Source organism: Rhinolophus sinicus, linkage group LG06 (assembly GCF_036562045.2).
Source record: "Rhinolophus sinicus isolate RSC01 linkage group LG06, ASM3656204v1, whole genome shotgun sequence".
Taxonomy (NCBI): domain Eukaryota; kingdom Metazoa; phylum Chordata; class Mammalia; order Chiroptera; family Rhinolophidae; genus Rhinolophus; species Rhinolophus sinicus.
In genome coordinates, this window is record NC_133756.1 from 41,330,958 (window position 1) to 41,354,403 (window position 23,446).

The 23,446-nt window shown below is 38.2% G+C and overlaps 1 protein-coding gene across 3 annotated transcripts in view; it reads left to right on the forward strand.

Annotated features, from left to right (window-relative positions):
- The window catches only part of ST6GALNAC3 (ST6 N-acetylgalactosaminide alpha-2,6-sialyltransferase 3), a 580,324-nt gene that overhangs the window by 481,471 nt on the left and 75,407 nt on the right, over positions 1–23,446 (forward strand). The window contains exon 4 of one of the 3 annotated variants that reach the window (XM_074334964.1): positions 23,122–23,229. The exons of the other annotated variants lie outside the window; for them this stretch is intronic. Within the exon in view, the coding sequence (XP_074191065.1) occupies positions 23,122–23,229 (108 nt within the window). The remainder of the gene's footprint in view (positions 1–23,121; positions 23,230–23,446) is intronic. 3 annotated transcript variants of the gene reach the window in all.

Sequence of the window (23,446 nt, forward strand, 5' to 3'; positions counted from 1 at the left end):
AAAGTCTCAAAGAATCATGCATCAAATGACATCTCTGACAGTATCTTCTCCATCTCTTTCTTTGACCCCTTACCCTCTGCTGACACATCAAATGTTGGAGTTCCTTAAAGACACAGTCTCGTTCCTCTTTTCTCCTTGATCTCAATTTCTCTCCTACAATTGATAATCTGATCATTTCAAGATTTCTCTATTCAGACCTGACTTGTCCAAATTCGTATTCTAAACTCATCTTGGAACTTCCTAAGCTGGGGTCCCAGGGGCATCTCAAATTTAACACATCCAAACAAGACTTGTTACCTGATGCCCTAAAAAACTTGGCCTCTGGATTCTCCATTTCCATTACAGTGTCATCATTTCATCTACGAGTAGTTTTCAAATTACAAATAACTTCAGTTTGATTCTTTGGTGCATCTTCTTGCATCCATTTTCCTATTCTTCAGGAATACTCCTCAGCTCTGACCTCTCTTCTCACTAATCCTTTTTCACACTTTAGTATCTATCTTCATTATGTCTTAACTAGGCTTACTTTGTCATTCTATCACCAATAGTTCCCAAATGCAGTTCATAATCCACATAGGCTTATTATCATAAAAAATCAAATCATGTTATTTCCTAACAAACATCTGCTGGCTCTCCATAACTTAAAAGATACAGTGCAGGGCCGGCCCGGTTGCTCAGGCGGTTAGAGCTCCATGCACCTAACTCCGAAGCCTGCCAGTTCAATTCCCACATGGGCCAGTGGGCTCTCAACCACAAGGTTGCCGGTTCAACTCCTCGAGTCCCTATAGGGATGGTGGGCTCAGCCCCCTGCAACTAAGATTGAACACGGCACCTTGAAATGAGCTGCCACTGAGCTCCCGGATGGCTCAGTTGGTTGGAGTGCGTCCTCTCAACCACAAGGTTGCCGGTTCAACTCCCACAAGGGATGGTGGGCTGTGCCCCCTTCAACAAGAAAACGGCAACTGGACCCGGAATTGAGCTGCGCCCTCCACAACTAAGACTGAAAGGACAACTACTTGACTTGGAAAAAAGGCCTGGAAGTACACACTGTTCCCCAATAAAGTCCTGTTCCCCTTCCCCAATAAAATCTTTAAAAAAAAAAAAAAAGATACAGTGCAAACACACACTTATCAAAGAAGGCTTTTTTACAGCCCAAGACTTCAACATCTGCCTCTTTAGTCTCATTTCCTGCCCCTCCATCACATGCACTTTACATTGTGGTGATTTTAAATGCCTCATCATCCCCTGAATGTAAAAGACAAATTCTCTATCTTTTATAATATACTCTTCCTCTGTCAGGAATGCTCTGTCCCTCTTCAGATAAACTCCTATTCATACTTCAATACCCAGGAATATCACCTTCTATGGAGCACCTTCTCCAACATTCCCAATAAAAGACAATCATTTTCTTTTCTAAGTACAAAAAAATCTGTCTGGATCTTGATTGTAGCACCTAACACATTGTACTGTCTCCTCATCTATACTTTGCCCTGCTTATATTTTTCATAGCCTGATAGCACTTGGAAGAATCTCACCAAATGTATGAATTCATGAAATGAACAATAGATGGTACTTCTGTAGTTAAACATCTTTTATGGTCAATCTTACTGAAATTAATTTGGGGCATAAACTTATTCAGAGTCTTTTTTAAGGTCAGGCTTCCAGGATTGTTCTCACTTTGATCTCTTTGTTAAAAAAATAAAAATGTTTTATTTATTGTATTGAGATTTATTAAAATTAGGCATTTTGCTCTCCTAACTGCTAATTAGTAGTGGCTCTCGCTAGAACCATTCTTTTTTTCCCTTCACCGACAACAAATGTTCTAGATGTGGAATCTCTGATGATTTAATTTTTTCCTCTGTCTTCTGAACTAGTGGTTAATTTACTAAGTAAGTCTTCATTATGATCAGGCCCAATGCTATCATCTCACTAGCCTTTAGTACAATAGAAAAAGATGCCCCCTCTGGGTGAGGGATTACTGAAAGTCACGTTTTCTCTGGGCTGATGCAGCCAGAACCAAGGCATAAGTGTTGGCAAGCAGAATAAAGGCTGATTTCAGGTCCCACGTCCCCAGCCTGCCTCCTGGCCCTGTGCCCTTGCATAGGGAACAACCTACACTGCCACGACCTACAGCTCTGATTTTGACTCTGCAGTCTTGTACTTTATGTGGTCCCATGACAGCCCCAACCAAGCACAGCATTTGCCTAATTATCTTTGGCGTCTAAGTGACAATTTCTCTTAAACTACTCCCTTTATAAGAATCCTCTGATACACTCAGATGAGCCAATCAGTCAACACAAATGGGAATTTTCATAGACCTGTGACAGATTTCTATTAAAATATGATTTTACCCAAAGCTTTAGTGTACTTTTTTATATGAATTACGTACAATTTCATTACAAAATGGCAAGTCCATCCTAAGCCAATGAGGTAATCCTAAATACATGAATCTAGGGCATAAATACACTGATATGAATAAAAAAGATATTCACTCAAAATAAATGTGTCAAAATGTCCAAAGAATTTAAGAAATACTTAGAATAAATAGAGGAGACTAAATGGTATTTATTCGTTCAGCCAACAAGTATTTATTGAGCCCCTACTAGATGACGATTATTACTCTAAATCCTGGGAAAACAGATTAACCAAACAAATGACACTTGTGGAATTTATAGGAATAAAAGGGAGAAGAAAGACAACAAATAAACAAATCTCTACTACATCCGCATAACGATGAATGCTGTGGAGAAAAATGAAGCTGGGCGAGAGGACTAGGGGTGAGCAGGGGTTGGGAGTGGGGCACACTTAATATGATACAGGGTGGTCAGAGGAGACCTTACTGAAAAGGAGCATTTGCCAGAGAGAAGGCCAAAGTCCCTGAGTTGGAAATGTGTGTGTGCCTACACCTGTGCCCATTTTCTTCAGTGTTTGCCTTTTTCGATCATTTTTAAAGAACAGTTTTTATATTAAAACATTAACCCTTTGAAACCCATATGTGTTAACAATGTTTTTCCCCCACTTTGTCAATGCATTTTACCTCTGTGATTACTTTTGCACCAATGAAACTTTGATCAGAATTGGATTCAGACTTACATAATTTGGGGAGAATGGACATATTTGCAGCTTTAGTCTTCTCAGTCAGTAAAATTGGTAGTCTAGTCTTGAAAGTTCCACAAATTTTTATTAAAATTGTTCTTTAGTATTTTTTATATTTTTGCTATTGGTTCTGGTTATAAGAGAAAGCTACTAGTTTTTAATTATTATATATGTATGTATATATTCCTCAATCATTTTGTTAAACTCTCTTACTCTAATAGTTTTTAGCTTCTTCTACAATTTTAAACAATTATTTCATGAAGATTTTTTAAAAATCTCTTTCTTCTCATTGTTAACATTTCAAGTTTTAGTCCATTCACAAAAATTTTCAGAACAATGTTAAAGAAAAAAAGTAACAGCATAAATATTTTTCTTGTTCCTGATTTTAGTGATATATACCATGTAGCATTTTACCATTGCTTATGATGCTGGCCCTTAGTTTAAGAGAGGTGTTCTTTATTATGTTAAGGAGATATTCCTGTAGTCATAGGTTAAAACAATTTTATTTGGAGTGAATTTTTATTTTTATCAAATTCTTTCTGGTATGTTGAAGAAATGAAATTATGTTTCTTCTTTAAATGACTGAAGCAATAATTAAATTAATATCGGAGCTACCAAAAATGTTTCCCAGAAAATACTTTTTCTACAGGTCGGTCCATTAAAAAAAACAAAAAAAAAGAGCTAGGCTAAGAAATTATCTGGTCAAATGACTTAGGGGAACTTGGCATAGCATATTCTCTTCTTAGAGATCTATAAGTTCATTATCATATGAAAGATGAAAAATCCAGCTGTCAAGAAATTTACTTTAAATTAAAAAAAATATATATATATTACATCCCAGAAGTCCTTATCACAAGAAAATGCCACTTTTTAATTTTTTTGTATCTATATGAAATGGTGTATGTTAACTAAACTTCTTGTGGTAATCATTTCATAGAATATGTAAGTCAACTTATTCTGTACATCTTAAACATATACAGTGCTTTATGTCAATTATATTTCAATAAAACTGAAAAAAAAGAGAGAGAAAGTCAGGTAACTTCATTAAATCCACCATTTCCAAGCATTACCTGTCCCCACTTCCCTCATGTAATACCTATTAGCATCCCACTGACTTAGGGTTCAATCTCACACACTTGAGAATTGCCATATTAATAGCTTTCTTTATATTAAGTCACCCTTGCCCTCCTAGAATAGAACCTACATGGCCATAGAGTACGGGTGTTTGATTTACTGCTAAAATCGGTTAGTTGGGTTTTAATTGAGGATTTTGAGTCTGTAATTCTCAATGAGATCATACTGTCATTTTTTTGTCCCTACCTCTTTTTGGCTCTTCCTGGGTTTCAGTATCAGTGTAATGCTGAATTGGTAATATGAACTTGGGAAATAGTCCATATTTTTCTGGGCTCTGGAACAATTTATGCAGCGTGGGAATTATCATAGGATTTTATGTTCTTAATTATAAATATTTTCTATAAAAATAGCCAAAAGAGAGATGAACCCAAGCACAGGTGCTACCTTGCTGTCAGTGAGCTTGTAATTGAATCTCCAGTTAGGTTTGTTTTCTTTACTGATGAGACTTCAAGTACCTCCATGTTTCCTCATTGGGAGTAAACGTGATAGCTCTTTGCTCCAAAAGGTTAACGATTCAGACAGCCTATTCTGCTTAGAAGAAATAATGCCTTGCTCTTGTGGTTCCAGTTCACCACAGAACAGGGGAGCATCAAAGTCGGGTCAGGGGAGCAAGAAATGATAGAATCCCAGACAGGAGAATCAAACTTCTCTGTGCGCGTGTTGACCCTGATGCTGGGAACAAAGTGAGGTGACAAAAATGAAGGCCTGCAGGGGGGGAGACATCAGAGCCAAGTGGGGGCCAGAAACCCAAGAAGAGGGTCGAAGAGTATTGATCCTATTTTTAAAACACTTTCTTTGAAGCAGTGTTGTGAAGAGGTTGGACACTTACGGCCTGTAAGGAGAGATGTGAGATGTTAAGGCCACTTTTGAAATCAATTCCTCTCCACTCTGCAATACTCTTTATTCAGAGAATTGTCATTTTATTGTACACAAAATATTTCACAGATCTTCTAAGGACTTGGGCATAAACACAAACAAAAATGTTTATATGTTTTCTTTTCTAATACAGGGATTACTCAACATTAAAACAGCAAAATACCTTAACTGTGCAGGGCCAGGCTCATAGCAGGCACTTTGCTGTACTTGGTGTATTCGTATGTTACATAAGTGCATGCGCGATCTTCCCCTGTTTTTTGCAATTGATATGCTCCTAAAACATGGGGCATAAATTAAATGGAGAGAAATAAATAATTTTTGTCATGGTTTTTAAATATATATATATTACATATATTATATACATATATTATACTATATATTATATATTGCATAATTATGATTTATATCATTTATATTTTTATATAATTTATATAATTATATATTATATAATATATGATATAATATATGTATATAGTCTATGCAATATATAATAGCATACATGTGTACATAATATATGTAATAACTCTTTAGGTGCTAACTATTTTTTGTCCTTCTTTAATTCATGTATTTCATAGCATTGAAACTTTAAATTTCCTCTCCCTTTATCCCAATAGTCTCAAGATGTAATAATGGTCTCAGATAGTGCAACATATTAAAGGGAACTTAATGTTCAAAATAATTTTTTTTCTAAATAAGCTAATAAATTACCAGTTTTTTCCATCTGTAGCATGAATTCACATGCTGGGTAGCCTACAAATAAAAATAATGTGCCTTTGTCTGAAATACAAATTGCACATGGTACTATTCTTTAACCAAATCCTGATGTATTTCTTTAAAGATACAAAGAAACTGCTAAGATTACAAGTCCCTGGGTTATTCTCTGTAATGTGATGAATGCCAAAAAGGAAACATGTATGTTAGAGAAAATAACAGCTATCAATAGAAAAGTGGTTCCCTCCCTACCATGTCCTACCCCTCTCTTCAAAGAAGCATGTTTGTCTAGGTGAATTGTTGGGAGGAATTAATTCATCCATTCATCCACCCAAATTTCCTTTGACTTAATAGTGCTAAGCCTATGTTTAACATGCTTATTAAGTATTCCTGCTTCTACAGTGACATACAATGGAAAAAATAATCAAAAGAAGATTTTGGTGGTATGTTGCAATCTGAAATCAGGCTTTGAATGGCTGTAATATTTTAACCCACAGAGAGTTCTTTGAAACTCTTTGATTATAACAAAGCTAAAAATTATTCCTTACCTTGATTAGAGAAAAATCTGATTTTCCTGTTACACTGCATTCTTGAAAGAGATGATGAGGGGAAGTGCCACAGTGAAGAGCTGAGACTGAATCAAAAAACATTGATTTTTTTGTCTAACCTAGCTTGCACTTTTTCAGTTCCAACACCTCACTGGGAAATACATAGGGGCTGTTTCCACAATAAAGTCACCTGTGACTAGAGAAAAATGTTGGTTAGGGAGATGGGAAAACATATCTTTCTCCATAGCAATACTTGAGTGTTTTTCTTTTTTAAAAAAATGTACCCCCTTCCCTACTTCCTATATTTTAAAGAACAAACCAAGATTGTGAAGGGACATCTTGGGTGTTGATGCTGGCTGTCCGGGGCTGGGATCCTATCACTGTCGCTACCAGCTCAGCCACCGCTTCGTCACCTTTTGTTAAAGGTGAATGTAGACTTCACAGAGGTACCACACTGGGTAGATGTACTAATCTGAGGCCTACCGTGAAGCCATCCAATTTCCCGGGTTTTTTTAAGTAGTAGTGGGATGCAAAGAACGAAACGTGAGAGACAACATGAAGAAAGAACTAACACAGCTCAGTAACTAACGGGGCATGAAGGATGAGGAAGAGAGCAAGGTCAAGGATGACACACATATCCTGGAGAATGATGGTGCCGCCATCCAAAAAATGTTAATAAAATAAAATAATTTAGGAGCTGGAGACAGCTACTATCTAACATAGGCCTTGGCTACCTTAATATCACCTTGAATTCCTAAACCGTGACTGGAAGGAAACAGTATTCGCCACCCCACAGGTGTGAGCATGTAGTTGTTCTTCTAACAAGGTGCACATCAGCAGCTTGGGTTTGCGATTTGCAAGCTTGGGTTGTAAAAAGCCTTCGCACTAACGCATGGCCCAAGCACCATCCTAAACACATACAGCAGCCTTATCAACAGCATGCTAGTTGTGTAGGATTGCTACAGCCCAGCCCAAGGTGAATGGCAAAGCTCTTAGAGTCAGGGGTGCACAAAGCGACAGGTCCAAAACCATTTAAAAACTGGAAAGTGGCCATCTGATAAATAAAATGGCACTTCTGAGACTGGACATAATTGAAAGAGCTTTGTGCTGACAGGAAGACAAGGGAAAATTTCCTGTAAGAGGCTGCTATGCAACTTGGACTTTCTGGTCTTTGTTGATTTTGAAACTGGAAACCAGAGAGGAAAAAGGTTTGCTTGTGTTTGTGGAATGACCTAAGACATTAATTGCCATGAGATCCAAATAAGTATGTGCTTTATAACTTTGGAAAGGTACAAATGACACTCAATTTTCTAAGGGTTTGCTTTGCTGTGAAATTCAAAATACTAAAATTAATTTAGCTGAAATATTTTACCTCATGGTTTCAGAGACTTAACAATGAATACTCCTCTTGAAGTTGATATAGCTGCTGTGGATACAATAAATTACAAAAACATATTTGTCCCATGTTTTGGAGCCCCATCTTTGTTTCTTCCCTTTTCTTTGGCACGTCATCTGCTGCCAGCCCTTTGCTACAATTTGTTATTTATAAAAAATACAGAGCACATTTCAATCTTCATAGATAAAATCAGAATTCTGGCTGAGCTATGGTCAACTCACTGAAAAAAAAGGGAGTTTAAAACCTAATTCTTTCCCAGGTGTAAGATAAATAAGATCTGGGGAATCTAACGCACAACATGGTAACTATATTAACAATACTGCATTATATACTTGCAGAGTTTTAAGAGAGTCAGTCTTAAATGTTATCAACACACACATACACACTAACTGTAATAATGTAAAGGGATGGAAATGTTAACTAATTTTACTGGGACAATCATTTTGTAATATATATGTATATCTAACCACATTGTATACCTTAAACTTATATATGTCATTAATAGCTCAGTAAGGCAAGGGGTGATCTGATTCTGGAGGTAAATGGCTACAATGGGTGTATGTGAGGCTGACTGAATTTTGAGTGGTGAGTTGGGTTGTATCCTTGACATGTGGTCTACCTAGACATATCAGTAAGTCTCTCTGTCACAGAATCAATGAGAAAATGTTGGCAAACAGTTTAAAATTCCTTGATGAAAAATGTTGGCAATTTCCTACTTAGGAACAGCCTACATTCCAAAACTTATTCAACTAAGTTGGACAAATTGAGTGCCTACTATGTGCTAGACATAGTTACCTAAGATGGGACATCTCTGCCAACCAGCATCTCTTCACCGGCAAATTTCCAGTTTGCAAGTCAGTTATTTATAAATTGGGACACATTTTCCTAAAGAAAAAAAAGATTCATAGTGTTTAGATTCTCAAGCCAATCCTCAAAAACTAATTTAATTCATAATAAAGTAGAACTCAACTTTAGAATCCTGAAGCCTAACTACTGATTTTCAACCCTGGATGCACACATTACAGTATAATCAAGTAGGAATTTTTTTTTAATAAGAATTAATACCCAAACTGTACCCCCAAGACAATAAAATCAGATCCCATTTTCCGTAGCAGTGGTGGGAAATGGAGCTTAGGAAAGGAAGGAGAGGACTGGAAACAATGCCTCTTGGGAGAGTGGGATCAGGGCTGTGACTGGGAAGTGGAGGCCGGGGCTCCAGCGGTTGGAGGCGGGACAGTGTATTGTGACATTAGTGGCTAAAAAAAGAAGAAAGAATGCCTCTGGGAGAAGGAATTGGATTGTGGACTCGAGACATTTAAGAGATTTTGGTCTCTGATGACAGTAAAGGGTTTTTCTGGAGTGGAAAAATTGTACAGGAGTCTGGAATATTCATGTCTAGGAGCACAAGGATTGGTGCTGCAGTGATGGGGAGGAAGCCAGTAAGAACCCAACTGGTCAGCATCACACACCAGTTCCCCTTGTTCAGTTCATGAGGCAGCTACCTTCAGCCTACTTTCTTATTTTGGTGTGAAGCTTTCACAAAATTTTATGTCTCTACAAAAAGCAAATATGTAGTTTACTTCATCCTCTTGGCATGATAATGGACCCTTAAGACCAAGCAAATGTAAGGGGAAAGGAAGAAGAATAGAGAGAATCCAATAAGTGGGTTCCCCAAATAGGAGAAATTCTACTGTTGCTATCCACCAACTTTCCGAGTTCTGTAGCTCCTCCAGTCACTTCTTTGCAGCCCCCTTAGTCAGCAATATGGACATAAAGTGTTATCACCAACTGGTGAGAGCAAATATGCTAGGTGGAGGATCTCCTTAACTCTTTTCCTGTGTCCTTCTCATTTTTATAGCTTGGTGTGGAGATTTCTGACATTCTGTGACTGTTGCAATGTAGGAAAATCTGTGGCGATAACAACATTCTCACATTTCAATCAGATGCTGTCAAATGAAAGACATTTTCTAAATTCTATTCTATATCTCCTCCTCACATTTTCCAGGATAGGTTGCTTTAGCTCTGTGTTCTAGTTCCCTCTTTATGGCATTTTGACTACTCTGGTTCAACAAAATTGCTGGGCTTGAAGAATTCCAGAGACACATAAAAGTTATCTCTTCTGCGGCAGGTGCAAAACTTAATAAACCATTCCTAGCTCAGGCCTTGTCACCCTCTGCCTTCAAGGCCACTGAGAGCATCTCCATACACTTGTCCCCGACAGATTCCCCTGTGAGATAGCAGGGCACCAGGAGGCAGAGCAGGCAAAGGTGGGGGTCGAGGGTTGCTTGGTGTTTGGGAAGCCTTCACTTTTTATTGCTGCTCTGTGGTCTAAGGATTATCCGGAATAGACATTTTGAGATTAAGCAAATAAAGCACTTATGGAGCACACACACCAAGGAAGGTAACTCTTCTGATTGGAAGAAAGGAATCATGGCCATTGTCTTCTCTCTGATCAGAGAAATATCCTTAAATCAAAGTGCTGGAATTAATCTCCCTTCTTTACATTTTTTAATATCTGATTTTTTTTTTCTTGATGCAGGCAGAATAAATTATTGCTAAAAGAGGAAGAGGTACCCTCGTTGTACCAGTTTTTGGAGGTTCTGGGACAAGAGAAATGCTGGTATGGGGAGGGTGTGCACAGAAGGACTTCTTTCCAGGTCCAGATTTACTGTACACAACAAACACATAGGTCCTTTTCCCATAGATTTCCAGCTGCGCTGTGTACCAATGCTATGAGAAACATACCACCTCCATGAAAGAAATTCTTCACTTCACTAAGCAAGGAACCTATTTCAATTGGAAAGTCTGGGCAGACTTCAAGGGAAGAATTTTCATCTCTCAAACCCCATGCCATCTCAAGAATAGAGAGAAAAATGGAGTTTTCTTTCTGGGCAAAAATAAATTGGAATAACATTCCGCCCTAGTGGGCAAAGAGCTTGTTTAATATGAGACCCCATTAGTTATGATTGTTTCAAGGAAGATTCCATCACCTGGTCATCCGACTTCAGGTGATCTGCTGAAGCCAACAGACTCCTCTTTTAGGAATTTGCTGGGGTGGGAGTAGAGGAACAGATCAGTGCCTGCTTTGATACCTACAGAGATGATAGCCTATCATTTAGCAAAGTCATCGTGCTAAAGTAGTCAATGAACGTCAACCTATTGGAAAAACAACAAATAAGCCTCCTCTAAGTTTGAGACTAAAATTCTCAGTGCCTGAAGACCCTTACGTCAGTTGTTGCATTTGATCTTTTCTAATTGAATTATCCTTTTTTAATAAGCCAGATAAAATAAGTTTAATAGATGTGGGAAATGGGGGTATAGCTTTGCTTTTCCTATTAAAAATAAATATCCTCCCCAAAATAATTTATTTCTGGACTTATTGAGCCATGTAACTCAGAAAAGCAATAGTAGATTTGGATAGGTAAGAAGTGACAGCAAAATTACTCTTTCTTAACCAGAAGGAGGTCAGAACTACTTTGTGTCTGTTGTTGTTGTTGTTGATTTTATTTTTCTGCAAAGTTGATTGCTCCTGTTCTGGCTGGGGCTTGTTTAATGATGACCCCCAGTAGTACTAGAGATCTTAGCAACAAGCTTGGATACCCAATCTCCTTCAGGGAGATGAAACCATCACAAAAAATGTGTCTTAAAACCTTGTTAAAAAAAAAAAAAAATTATTGTTAAAACTTACTTGTTTAAGAGTTACTTTTAAATGTAAATTTTCATTGTAAAATAGAAACAGGCTCAAAAAGCACTTTTTGTCAGAAGCAAGTTTGATTCTGATTCTGTGCTAGAACTATTTCTAAAGGAAAAGAACTTGGTTTAACTCAAGTTTCAGTTAAGTCAAAAAGTTAAGGTAAAATGAGTTATTTCATGTCTCTTCTTAAAAAAGAGAAGTGTCAGGAAAAAGTCTTATCTACTTAGATATACTCCCACCTGATTACAATCTTCCCTTTTTTCTTTTTTTCTTTTTTTTTCTTCAGTCTTAAAGAAAGTATATGCAGAGGGGATGGCTGATAAGAGAACTGGGAGCGAAAGCCAAAACTTCCTATTAATTACCTTTATCAGGTTAGCTGGGGAACAAGCACCTGTGCCTTAGGTAAAGAAAGGTGATTAGCATTCAGAATACCTAAGCCCACTTCAATTTAGGAAGGACATGATTTCAAGATAACTTGAAGGGTAAGTTAGAAAGAAGCAACTTCTAAAAGCCTCTGTATAAAACTAGGATCAGATCAAATAGTGATTGTTAGTTAATAAGAGTTAAAGATTAGTGAGAAACAAAGTCCTTAAATACCTGGAGTATTTAATAGACTCATTTTCTTGGGAGGGGTCTTAGAGGTCAACCAATACAACTTCAAATCTTTGGTTGCAAGGAACAAACACCTCCTTCAGCTAACATAAGCCAAAGAGGAGAATATATTAAAAGGTTATAGAACCCAAGGGCTGTAAGGAAGCCGTGCCTGGGGAACGAAGTGGATCCAGGAACTTGATCTTTATTTCAGACTTATCCTCTGTCTTTTAAAGTCAATGCATATGTCCATATCAGTGACATAAAACTATTATTTTAACATGACTTTGGCTGAAATTCTAAAAAGCATTTTGAATCCTGAAGTTATAAATGTTAACTATATAAAATCGTGATAGTTAAGTCTGTGCTAAAAGTACAGCTGTACATTTATAATCTCTTTAACATGGACTATGTCACTATAACTGCAATCACAGAACTTTGGTGATGAAAGATCCTAAACCTACCTAGGCCGATCCCCTTATTCTGCCATTTAAAAAAAAAAAAAAAAGAAAGAAAGAAAGACACCAAAAAAATGTGGCCCCAAAAGAAAATTTCCTAGAAAGTTAACAGTAGAACCAGGAGAAAAATTGAGGTCATTGATGGCAGCTCTGTCTGACATGTGGTGCTTTGGACAATACTGAGAATGATGATGACCGAGAAAGAACTTAGTTAAGAACTTAAGTTCTCTGATGTCAGACTGTCCTTGGGCAAGTTCTTTATACCTCTGTGTACCTTCACTTGTATACTACTCCTCATAGGATGAGGTTGTTGTGAGGATTATATGAGATGACCTATGCGTAGCTCTTGTCACAATATCTAGTACATACAAATGCTCCATAAATAATAGCAATTATTAATCGAAAAAATTTATTTAGTGAATTTTTTGCAGTATAACAACCCCAAAATGCAATGGCTTACAGGAACATTATTTCCTACTTGCAGGTCTGTGATCAGCTATAGCTGTGCTATGCTTAACTGAACTGGCTCCACTTTGTACTCATATCTGCTGCGTGCATTCCCTCATCCCAGGACCCAGGCTGAAGGAGCACCCCCTACCTGGGATGTGTTGTTCTCATGATGGAGGGAAGAAGTGATGCTTCTTAAAATCTCTACTGGGAGCCGTTAGAATATTCACTCCTGCTGATTAAGTTCTATCAGTTGAAGCAAGTTACTTGGCCAAGCTCAGAATCAATGAGGCAGGAAAGTGGCTGCACCCATGAGCAAGCCATGTGATGCTAGGCAATGAAGAATACAATCTAGCACAGGAGAGTTGAAAGAAAAATCTATGGCCATTAAGACAAGGGCCTCTATGGTAGCTCGAACAGTCTGAAACTAAAACCCACACAGGTTGTCCATAATACCTTATGCCTTCAGAATTATGGGCCATGTAAAAAAAGAAACAAAATAAAACAGAGACCCAGGCAAGGCAACAGAATTACTTAGGGTAGACACTGGGTGTTCATTCCTTGTAGAAACTCCATAAGGTAGAGGAGATGTTGCTTTAGAGGTCATTTAGCTCAGCATTTCCAGACCTGAAAGGTATTTCAAAGGGTTCACGCCTTTAAAGGAGCAATGGTAATCCATTTTCGTTTCCATTAAACAAAAAACTCAGTAAATTGCATGGTTTTGTAGAAACTGTTTCCCTTTTAAATAGAACAGGTTGACAGCCTCCAGGTATGTGTTGAGGAAGCTGGCTTGGTGGTAAGTGGAAATTGGATGAGTTTGCTCATGACTTACAACTTACTTTACAACACAGATGAACACTATTCGGTGCATCCATTAGCGTCACACATTTTTTAATTGTTTTTATTCTTAGTCATATTTGTTTATATTTTTCTCAGCTTTGAATTAATGAGGAATTTAATGAGAAATAAAAACATAATTCTGCCAATTTTCCCCTCGATACTCTTCTCCAGATCCATAAATTTCCATCGTCTAAAAAAGCTAGCTACATAGAACATCAAGATATCTCTAGTATTTCAAAACATAATGTACGGAAGGAAAATAAATCAGTGTTACGTATGCATCCTGTCTCTAACTAACCCGTAATCTGTTATGGAAATAAACACTGATGATGCTTTGAGGTTCATCTCAGATTAGAGAACAGATCAGAACTATTCTGTATTCCTATTATTTTTATACTTCAGTACAACTGCACAGCCATTCCCTCTGCCTGAGTTGCTCTACTCCTCCTCTTTCTGTCTGGGTGTTTTTCTTTATCCTTAATCCACAGGTCAACTCTTACTGCCTATTGGGGAAGGAATTACCTTCCCCAGTTCCCTCCAGCGGTGTCCGTTGCTCTTTCCTCAGTATTCCCGTAACATTTGCAGGGGAATTACCTCCTTAATAGTTCTATTCCTGAAAGCAGTCAATGAGTCTGTATTCCCCACATGAACCTGAGTTGAGATCAAGAGCGACTTGGTATTTCCAGTACCTAACACAGTGCCTCACTCTTGCACAGCACTCAATGACCTTTTCTTAAATGAATGAGAGTAAACAAAATGGAAGCTTAATAAGATTAGAAACTGGAGAGGATATGGGGGAAAGCACTTCAAGACGATGAAAAGCATACACAAGAGAGTAAAAAGACAGAGGCTGACATGCACAAGATTTGTTTAAGGAGCAGTAAATGGACCCACATCACTAACTGAGAGAGTTCAGGAAGAGAAGTTCTAGAAAACACAGAAGGAAGTTTAGGTTTATGGGCAGAGGGCATTGAAAGACAACCATTGTCTTAGTCTGGCCAGGCTGCCGTAACAAAAGACTGGGTGGCTTAATAGCATATATTTGTTTCTCACAATTCTGGAAGCTGGAAGTCTGGGATCAGGGTGCCAGTGTGGTTGGTTTCTAGTGAGAGTTGCCTTCTCGCTGTGTCCTCACAGGGTGGGAAGAGAGAGCTCTAGTATCTCTTTCTCTTCTTAGAAGATCACTAATCCCTTCATGGGGACCCCACTCTTATGACATCACGTAAAGCTGATTACCTTCCAAAGACCCCATCTCTGAGCACCCTCACAGTGGGGATTAGGGCTTTAACATATGAATTTGGAGAAGATACAAGTCAGTCAATACTGGGTGGTTAAGGAACCAGTTCTGCCCCAATGAAGTGGTCCAAAGACCTCCCTCTCATGCATCCCTGCCATTCCTGAGGTTACATTGTTCATTTAAGAAAGTGAATAAAATCTCAGAAATCAACATTTCCAACTGAAGGGACTTCAAAGCCCAAGGGCAAGAGTGAAATAACCTTTTAATTTCTGAGATGAATGAACAAAGTAATTTTTGTGACTGGTATCTTCTCTTTCTACAGCAGCCATAAATCATACCTTTGGGAGCTGTACCATTTTACTTTTAAATGTACATTTTGAAAAGAACACTTCTTATTATGCTCCTTATGTACGATTTCATTGCATTCATCACTAGTCGGAATCCTGTTGATTCTATGGCAGGAAAACTATTTGTTATATTCACAGTCCAAGAGCCTACTGATTAGGGCAGGCATTTCTCATTAGCTGCTTGGGATGATAATACAGTCTTCTGCTAAGATTTACTGCTTTCTCCACTTATCCATGGTCCATTTTTTTGTTACGTTCCAGGCCTGGATCCCTTTCATTTATTATAGCACATCCTTTTAAGAATCACCATCTACGGTATGATGTTTTGATCCGTTTAAAAACTTTATGTCCGTTTTCTAATGATTCAGGCCAAGATGGAGAATTACGCTGCCTGATTTGCAGAAAGCTGTTTTTGCCTAAAGATTTGCTGGGCATGTCCTATTGATAGATAGTACAAATATACAGTGCTAATATAATGGGCAAAACTCCAGAGTATTTCCATAGCTCCCAACAATCAAATCATATACAAAAATATATGACTTGGGGACAGCTGAAATTGTTTCCACACTTTGAGCTTTGTTTCCATTAGACTGGTTCACAATATTAGATTGAATCCCAAGATGCTACTGATAATCATCAGCTGTTTCTTACCCAGTCTCTTTGTTTAAATGTATTCTTTCATTATCCATGTGCTTTTGGAAAAAAATGGGGAACAAATGTTTTTAATTGAATAATCTGTATTCTGTCATGTATTCCCTTCTTCCTTAGGAGGGTATGTGGAACTTACTTTGCTATTTTTATTTATCCTGCCAGTAGAGTATATTGATAACATGAAATATTGATTATCTCTCTCTTTTTTTTTTAATTCCCTTTTACTCCTAAGTATAGCAGATTTCAGAAGGTGCTGCCAATATTGTGCTGTCCAATAAACTTCCATTATTGGGAGGGTCTTCATTCCCTTTGGACTTTGATAAGTGGTTACCATGCCTTTGAAATGTTAGCTCAAAGTGCTCCCGGCTTTGTGTTCATCCATTCATGGGAGAAATGAATAAGAGACAGTAGAATTAGGCTGCAAAGTTTGATCCAAAGGAACAATTCCATGAAGAGGAGACACCCACAGAGACGCAAGCTACTAGACTCCTCATTCTTATTCCCACCTGACGCCTTTTTTTTTTTTTTATTTCAGGCCAGGACTTGCCCTTTGATTTTAGGCCAAGTAAACTTGTTGATTCCTAGGGTTGTGTGAAAAATGTATGTTAATGATTCAGTATTGCCCAAACCTGAATGACTTTGTATAGACTTGTAAAGGAGAAAGAAGCAAGATACTTGACTGGATCAGGAAAGCCAGTGGGAGAGTGAATGGGTAGAGTGAAAAATGCAGATAAGGAGAACCTGCATTTTTAGGGTTAGGGACTTCATCAAGGCAAACTACCCTAAGCCAAGAGTAGGCACTGGGAAATCAAGATATCTACTGCCCTCTTAGGGAACAGGTGAGCTTGGAACAAGGGAATCCGGAGAAACGTGAAAGGGAACTTACTGCATAGAACAGTCACCCCACCCTCCATGACAAAGATTATCTCATCTGAAGTGTCAGTAGTGCCGAGATTGAGAAACCCTGATATAGAGAAAGTGCTATTATTTTGCCTATCAAAGTGTAAGCTTCTTGAGTTCAGAACCCAGATCATTGAGTTAATGGTGTTCAATAATTTGCACAGCATCCTGTGAATAGATAGTAAATTCTATGTAATCCAGGTTTCTTTTGAAGAATAACCATCCTCATTCCTCCTCTGAAATTATCCAAAAGCGAAAATGTCACTTGTAGAAATTTCTGCTTCCCAGGCAATAGGAGAAATATGCTTCACAGTATGTTGTCAGAAATGAGAAGATGGGAGAGCATGCTCAGAAGCAAAGGTGCACGCCAATGAAGGGTGCTGATAGCCAGAAATGTTGAAATAGGTATAAATAAGGACAGCTTGACAGAGAGTGAATCTCTGTGGACATGTCATGGCCTTTAGGCACCAAGGAACAGGGGTATACATCACGGGGCAAGGTAGCTTATATTTTATTGGTAATCAACTGGATGAAAGAGTATATTTTAAATGATATGCCTTCAAGCATGTGCTACATCAAGGTGTTGACAGCATCATTTTTCCAAGAGATGAGCAAGTAAATTTAAGTAGTTTCCAAGTGGTAAGTATCTTGATTACCGAGGAGCAGTGGGATGCAAAACTTGGCCGGTGGAAATAAATGATTGATAGCTTCCTCTTACACTCCTGCCTTTATTTTCAACTGCATGGCTCATTATTCTGCTGCATTAATTTAAGCTATTCTATTGTACTGAATTAAGGACTTAAATATTCTTATCATCCCTATGGGACTCTTGATTGTTTATTTGTGGATGACAATAATTGTTTTTATCAATCCCCGAATGTGGAAGGTAGAAAACATGCCATGGCTGATGGCCAGCTGGTACATAGTTAGTGCCGCATGCATGAGTGACAAATTGCTAGACAATATTTGGCCCCAAAGGAGACCCTTTTGGAATTTTTTAAGGTATCTAATAGTTATCACTTGGTCTCTTCAAGCTAAAAAGCATAAACAATTTCACGTACATGAGCACAAGTCTTTTTGTTGTTGTTTTTATTGAACCTCAAAAGGTCTACTTGTGTATAATTTCTAGTATGCCCACGCAGCAGGAGAGTTTGGGAATGGTGCATCTACAAGAATTCCCAGAGCCAGCAACATCCAGGCCAGTGAATTCCCTTAGAAACCCAGATCACCAGGGCATATATTCGGAAGAATTCCTGGATTAATCTAATAGTTACCATTATTCCACCACAACCATCATTAAATGGATATTGGCTCCAAATAATTTCAGAAGAAACCACTTTCCTAGCCCCAGCATGTACTGTGGGTAGAAAACCTCACATGATATCACATCCCAAATATATCAGAGGCACTAGGGAAAGAAAAATGCAACTGTCTAATTAAGTGCTGTTTGTAGGACAGGGCACTTGGGCAGTATGAGCCTCCCCAGGCTGAATCACATGCAACACAGCTTGCCTGAAGAGCTTTTGGGCTAATTATTATGATCTGTCTACCCAGAAACAACATAAATTAGGTTAGGCTCACATGTAATCAAGTATCAGAAATATGTGCGGTTCTTTTGTTTGTTTTGTTTTTATGTGGTGAGATGGAAAGATCCTTGACCAGATGCCAAATTCTGAAATTCCTGACCCTCTTTTCCTCTGGTAAAAAGAAGATAGATATACACAGGAACCCCTTGGATAACTATATTTATCATTTGAGTGTTATGCTCTGAAAGCTTGCTGTTGAACTCTCAGAAATGACTATCTGTCGTGGACCAGACTGAGCCAGGAGAGCTCATTTTCAGAGTCATGGTCCATACATTGCACAAACGATCCCCTTTTTGTCTTAGAGCTATAATGTTTTCTTGATCCTTGACAACTCCATGGACAGACTGACTCCTAGAAAACACATAAGAAGAAAAATAATTTTATCTAATTTAGACTTATTTTTTTCTCTCACTCAAAGTAAGCTTTACCCTAAAACTATGGTTCCGTTGTGTCATTGGGGTTGGATCACCATTTTAGCACCTTCCATGAGCAGAAGTGTGAAGGAGGGAAACACAGAGATCCTCCCTCCAACAATTTAGTGACTATAGCCATTGCAAGGTAAAAACTATATATAAAAGTACTCATTCCAGATATTAGTGGCAGGCATATCACACAAGTGGGCTTTAGATGTGATGTGACTGATTCATGTGTTTTTTAATAACACATCTAACATGCTTGGGGCATGGTACTGTCAAATGGTTAAAGGTTAAAACAGATTGACTATTGAGGGTAACAATCACAGAACCATTTGATTTCAAAATCTGAAAAAACCTGAGATATGACCTAGTTCAACCTCCTTATTTCAACACAAAGAAACTGAGATGATCCAAAGAGGGTAAGTTGTCCAAAGCCTCACATTCAGGTAAATTCAGAGCTGGAATGTGAAACCAGGTGTCCTTACCCTTGATTCTGCACTGCACTCGGTACTGACTTAGAAACACATGGACTTGTGTTTTGTTGTACTGTATTGTGATTACTTGTTTAACATGTGTGCCTCCCGCACTAGACCATGCTCTTTAAGAAAATATTCATTACCAGCTTCTAGCATAGTCAGTGGCACAGAATAAGATCCCAATAAATGTTTGTTGAAATAAATAAATAAATGGGTGACTAAGTGAAACCTGGATTTCTAATAATGTATGAACCAATGCTATAATTTTTAGTGATCCCTATGAGTGCTTGGTCAACCTAGTGATAAAGAAGGATAGAGAAAATAGAAAGGTAGAAAAAGTCGTATTGGAAGTCAAGAAGAGGGGAGAAATGGGTTACAATTCAGTAGGAATAATAATCAGAAAAATTCAGTACACAAACAAGTTTCTAGATTCAGTTTGGGAGCTTTTTGTCAAGACTCTTGCCTTTTCTGATCTCTCCCAATTTTCAAATAAGGAAATGGTGCTTTAAGCAGATGATGCTTTAAGCAGTTCCCATCATTGCTGCTGCTCCTCAGATTCCAGAACGCAGGATTGAATGCAGGTTCAGCTGTGTAATAAGCAAAGTTGCCCTTTAGTGTGTTTCACCTTCCCACCCATTTGGCATCCATTCCTAACTTATGCTGCTACTACTATTCCTATTACAGAGGAAAGTGCATGCAACTCATTGTGATCTTGTTTCTGGAATATTTTCCATGTAGAAGACATGCCAGGAGATACAAAGGAGAGTATTTACATAGTGGCATTTCAAATTCAGTGACCAGCGAACAGATAAAGCATATATGAGGTGTGATTTAAAAAATACAGTGAATGTTTAGATTAAAAAAAAAAAAAATTATTACAGTAAAAAACACATTGCCATTAATCCCCCTTAAAATACTCCCCCTTACTTAGAATACACTTATCTCATCATTCTTGCCACTTTCTGAAGGAAGTCCTCTTTTGTGAGTGTCTTTAATTGTGCTATCGTGGCTGCCTCGATATCCTGAATCCATTCAAAACATTTACTTTCATGGTCATTTTGACTTTGGGGAAGAGCCAGAAGTCACACAGTGCTGGATCCGGTGAATAATGTAGATGAGGACACACCATAATGTTTTATTTGACAAAAATTGCCATATGCCAGAAATGATGGGTGACATGGAGCCTTTCTGTCATGATCAAAAGATACGGTGACTGCTGCTGCTGAGTGCCATCCAATGGAAAGGCAGGGATCTTCAATACAGGAAGCAGCATGTTGAACCTTAGTAACAGTGTGTGACAAGTTTCGACTTGTTCAGTGCAGTCAGCTGTGTGTGATCTATGGTTGAGAGAAGGTGTGTTTTAAACTGTGCCATAAATTATCTTCCATCCTGACAATGCTCCGTGTCACACATCACTTCTGGTATGGGGCAATTTCTGTCAAATAAAAACATTATGGTGTGTCCTCATCCACCTTATTCACCAGATCTGTCCTCATGCGTCTCTGGCTTTTCCCCAAGGTCAAAATAATTCAGGACATTGAGGCAGCCATGACAGCACAACTAAAGACACTCATGAAAGAGGAGTTCCAGAACCACTTCAGAAAGTGGCAAGAATGATGGGATAAGTGTGATCGAAGCAAGGGGGAGTATTTTGACAGAGATTAATGGCAATATGTCTTTTATTGTAATTTTATTTTATTTAAACATTCATTGTATTGTTTCATCATACCTCATATATGGGCTGCATTGTCTCTCGTTGCAAATCATCCAAAGTCAATGAAAATAAAGGTTAAACAGTCCGTTTATCAAGACCCACTGTGAGTTTGGTTTGCTCCTGAAATGCTTGCACCTTGTAAGTAATTTGATATTAAGCAGTGCCTGTTTAAAAAAAAAAAAAAAGAATTGAAGGATTCAGGGTCTAATTATAGCACATTGATGGCTTGGTACTGGAGAACTGCATCAACAATATTGGACTTCAGTGGGGAACAATTCCTGGCTAGAGTGCAGTACCCAGAGAGTGGTTATCAGTCTCTAAGTGGCAGTCCATAGGAGAAGAGCTGGCTGTGCTCCAATGTGCAAAGAAGTCTAGATGGAAGGCATTAAATTTAGTCTTTTTTAGAAGAGGTGTTACATAAATGCCAAACAACCTCGAGTGACCCAAATGCCCCTATGGGGAGAGATTTAAGGAGATAGGCATCTATTCTGGATGAATTAGATCACCTTGGCTAAAGACAAATATGGAAATCGGGCTTTTTCATCAAACATTCTCTTGAACCAATTAGAACTTGACAGACCCCTCCAATCAGCACTACATCTAACTACATCTGCCACACTCACCCTTCAGTTACTACTTTTCCCATTTCATCATTAAACATACTAGGCACACTTACATATCTGTGATTTTGCCCTTAGCATTTTCTTTTCTTGAAACTTTTCTCTCATATTGTCCCTTGAGCAAGTGGCATCTGTGACATATCACCAGTAGAAGACGTCCAAACATTTCTGCCCACTGCATCTTAGTATTGAAGTTGCCAAGGAAAACACAACACAGTCAAACAGTAGATGGAACAACACTTTATTCACATAGAGAAGAAACAGAGCAAGATCCGTTTTAAGAGTGGACATTGGTCCCCCATGGCCTGTGGGTTCTTCTCACCAGCTAATGCAGGACCATTGGCCTGCATGCAACTCTCTGCCACAAAATGAAGGGTTCCTCCCCTCTTTATAGGGGACAGATACAGCAGTGAGTTTGGCCAGGTACCATTTGACACAAATACTTAAACAGAACAAAACAGGGAAAGAAATTCCCACACAAGGCGACATGTCCAGCATAGGTTCTGAGAATTCCTTATCATTTAGTAAGGAAGTGTTCCAGGCCCAAAACCCATTCTTATGTGATGAAGAGTGTTTCAAAGGACTACACACAAGATTGTCTTTCCCAATATGGTCCACGTGGCTCTTTCCCATTCCCTCACCCCTCTTTTTGTCATATCTTTGCTTCCATGATCTAAAATGCCTTCTGTGGCCGACTTTTATAATACAGCCATCTCCAAATCCAATCCCCAGGCCCCCATGAAAACAAAATCTTTGGTTGTTTTGATAACGGCTATATCCCCAGTATCTATAATAGTGATAGGCATATAGTAGGTGTTCAATAAAAACATGTTGAAAAGATTAATAAGCTGGGCCTTACAAAGGAAAAGTCTTGTCTCATCATGCCTGGAAAGCAGTGAAGGAAAACTTTTCAGAGCCTTTCATAAACCAACAAGCAAGGCTGAGAGAAAGTGTTATGTCCAGAATAGCAGATAACACTATTATCACTCAGTTTCTATCAGGGCTCCAAGCATCTTTTAGAAAACCTGTCTTCTGATATACAGCACTAATTTGTGTCATACAGGAAGTCAAATAAATTATTTTTCACCTGAAGGGACAGGATTATTTGACTTCAGATATTTGCCATATGGCTTCTCTACCATATAAGATAGCTTCTAGGCTTAAGGTAGTAAGAATGAGAGCATGCCTATAAATTATTCAGAGATAACTCAAAATAAGGGTGAATCTTTGACAGATTGTCAAGCTTCTTAATGCTTTTTTTTCCTGATAACAAGTGCTATGTTTTTGATAAAAAGCTGCTTGTTTCTCACCACACTTTATTGTTGCTCTGTGTATGTCTTCTGTGTTGTTTTGTTTTGTTTGTTGTTTTTGTTCCCCTCACAGAGTCCAGTCTGGCTCTTATCTCAGCACTGGGTGGTTTACCTTCATTCTGGCCATGGATGCCTGTTACGGCATCCACGTCTACGGGATGATAAATGACACCTACTGCAAGTAAGATCACAGGAAATTATTTTTATGCATCTCCAATTCTGATATCTTGTCAAAATATCACAATTCATTTTAATACCATAAATCTGAGAAACGGATAAAGCAACAATTATTTTCTGGTGTTCTCTGCTGACATGACATTTTATTGTCAGTGCATCAAGTTATGACTTTTAGGGGTGATAAAAAGAAAAATATTTACCACAGGCTAATGTCAAATGTC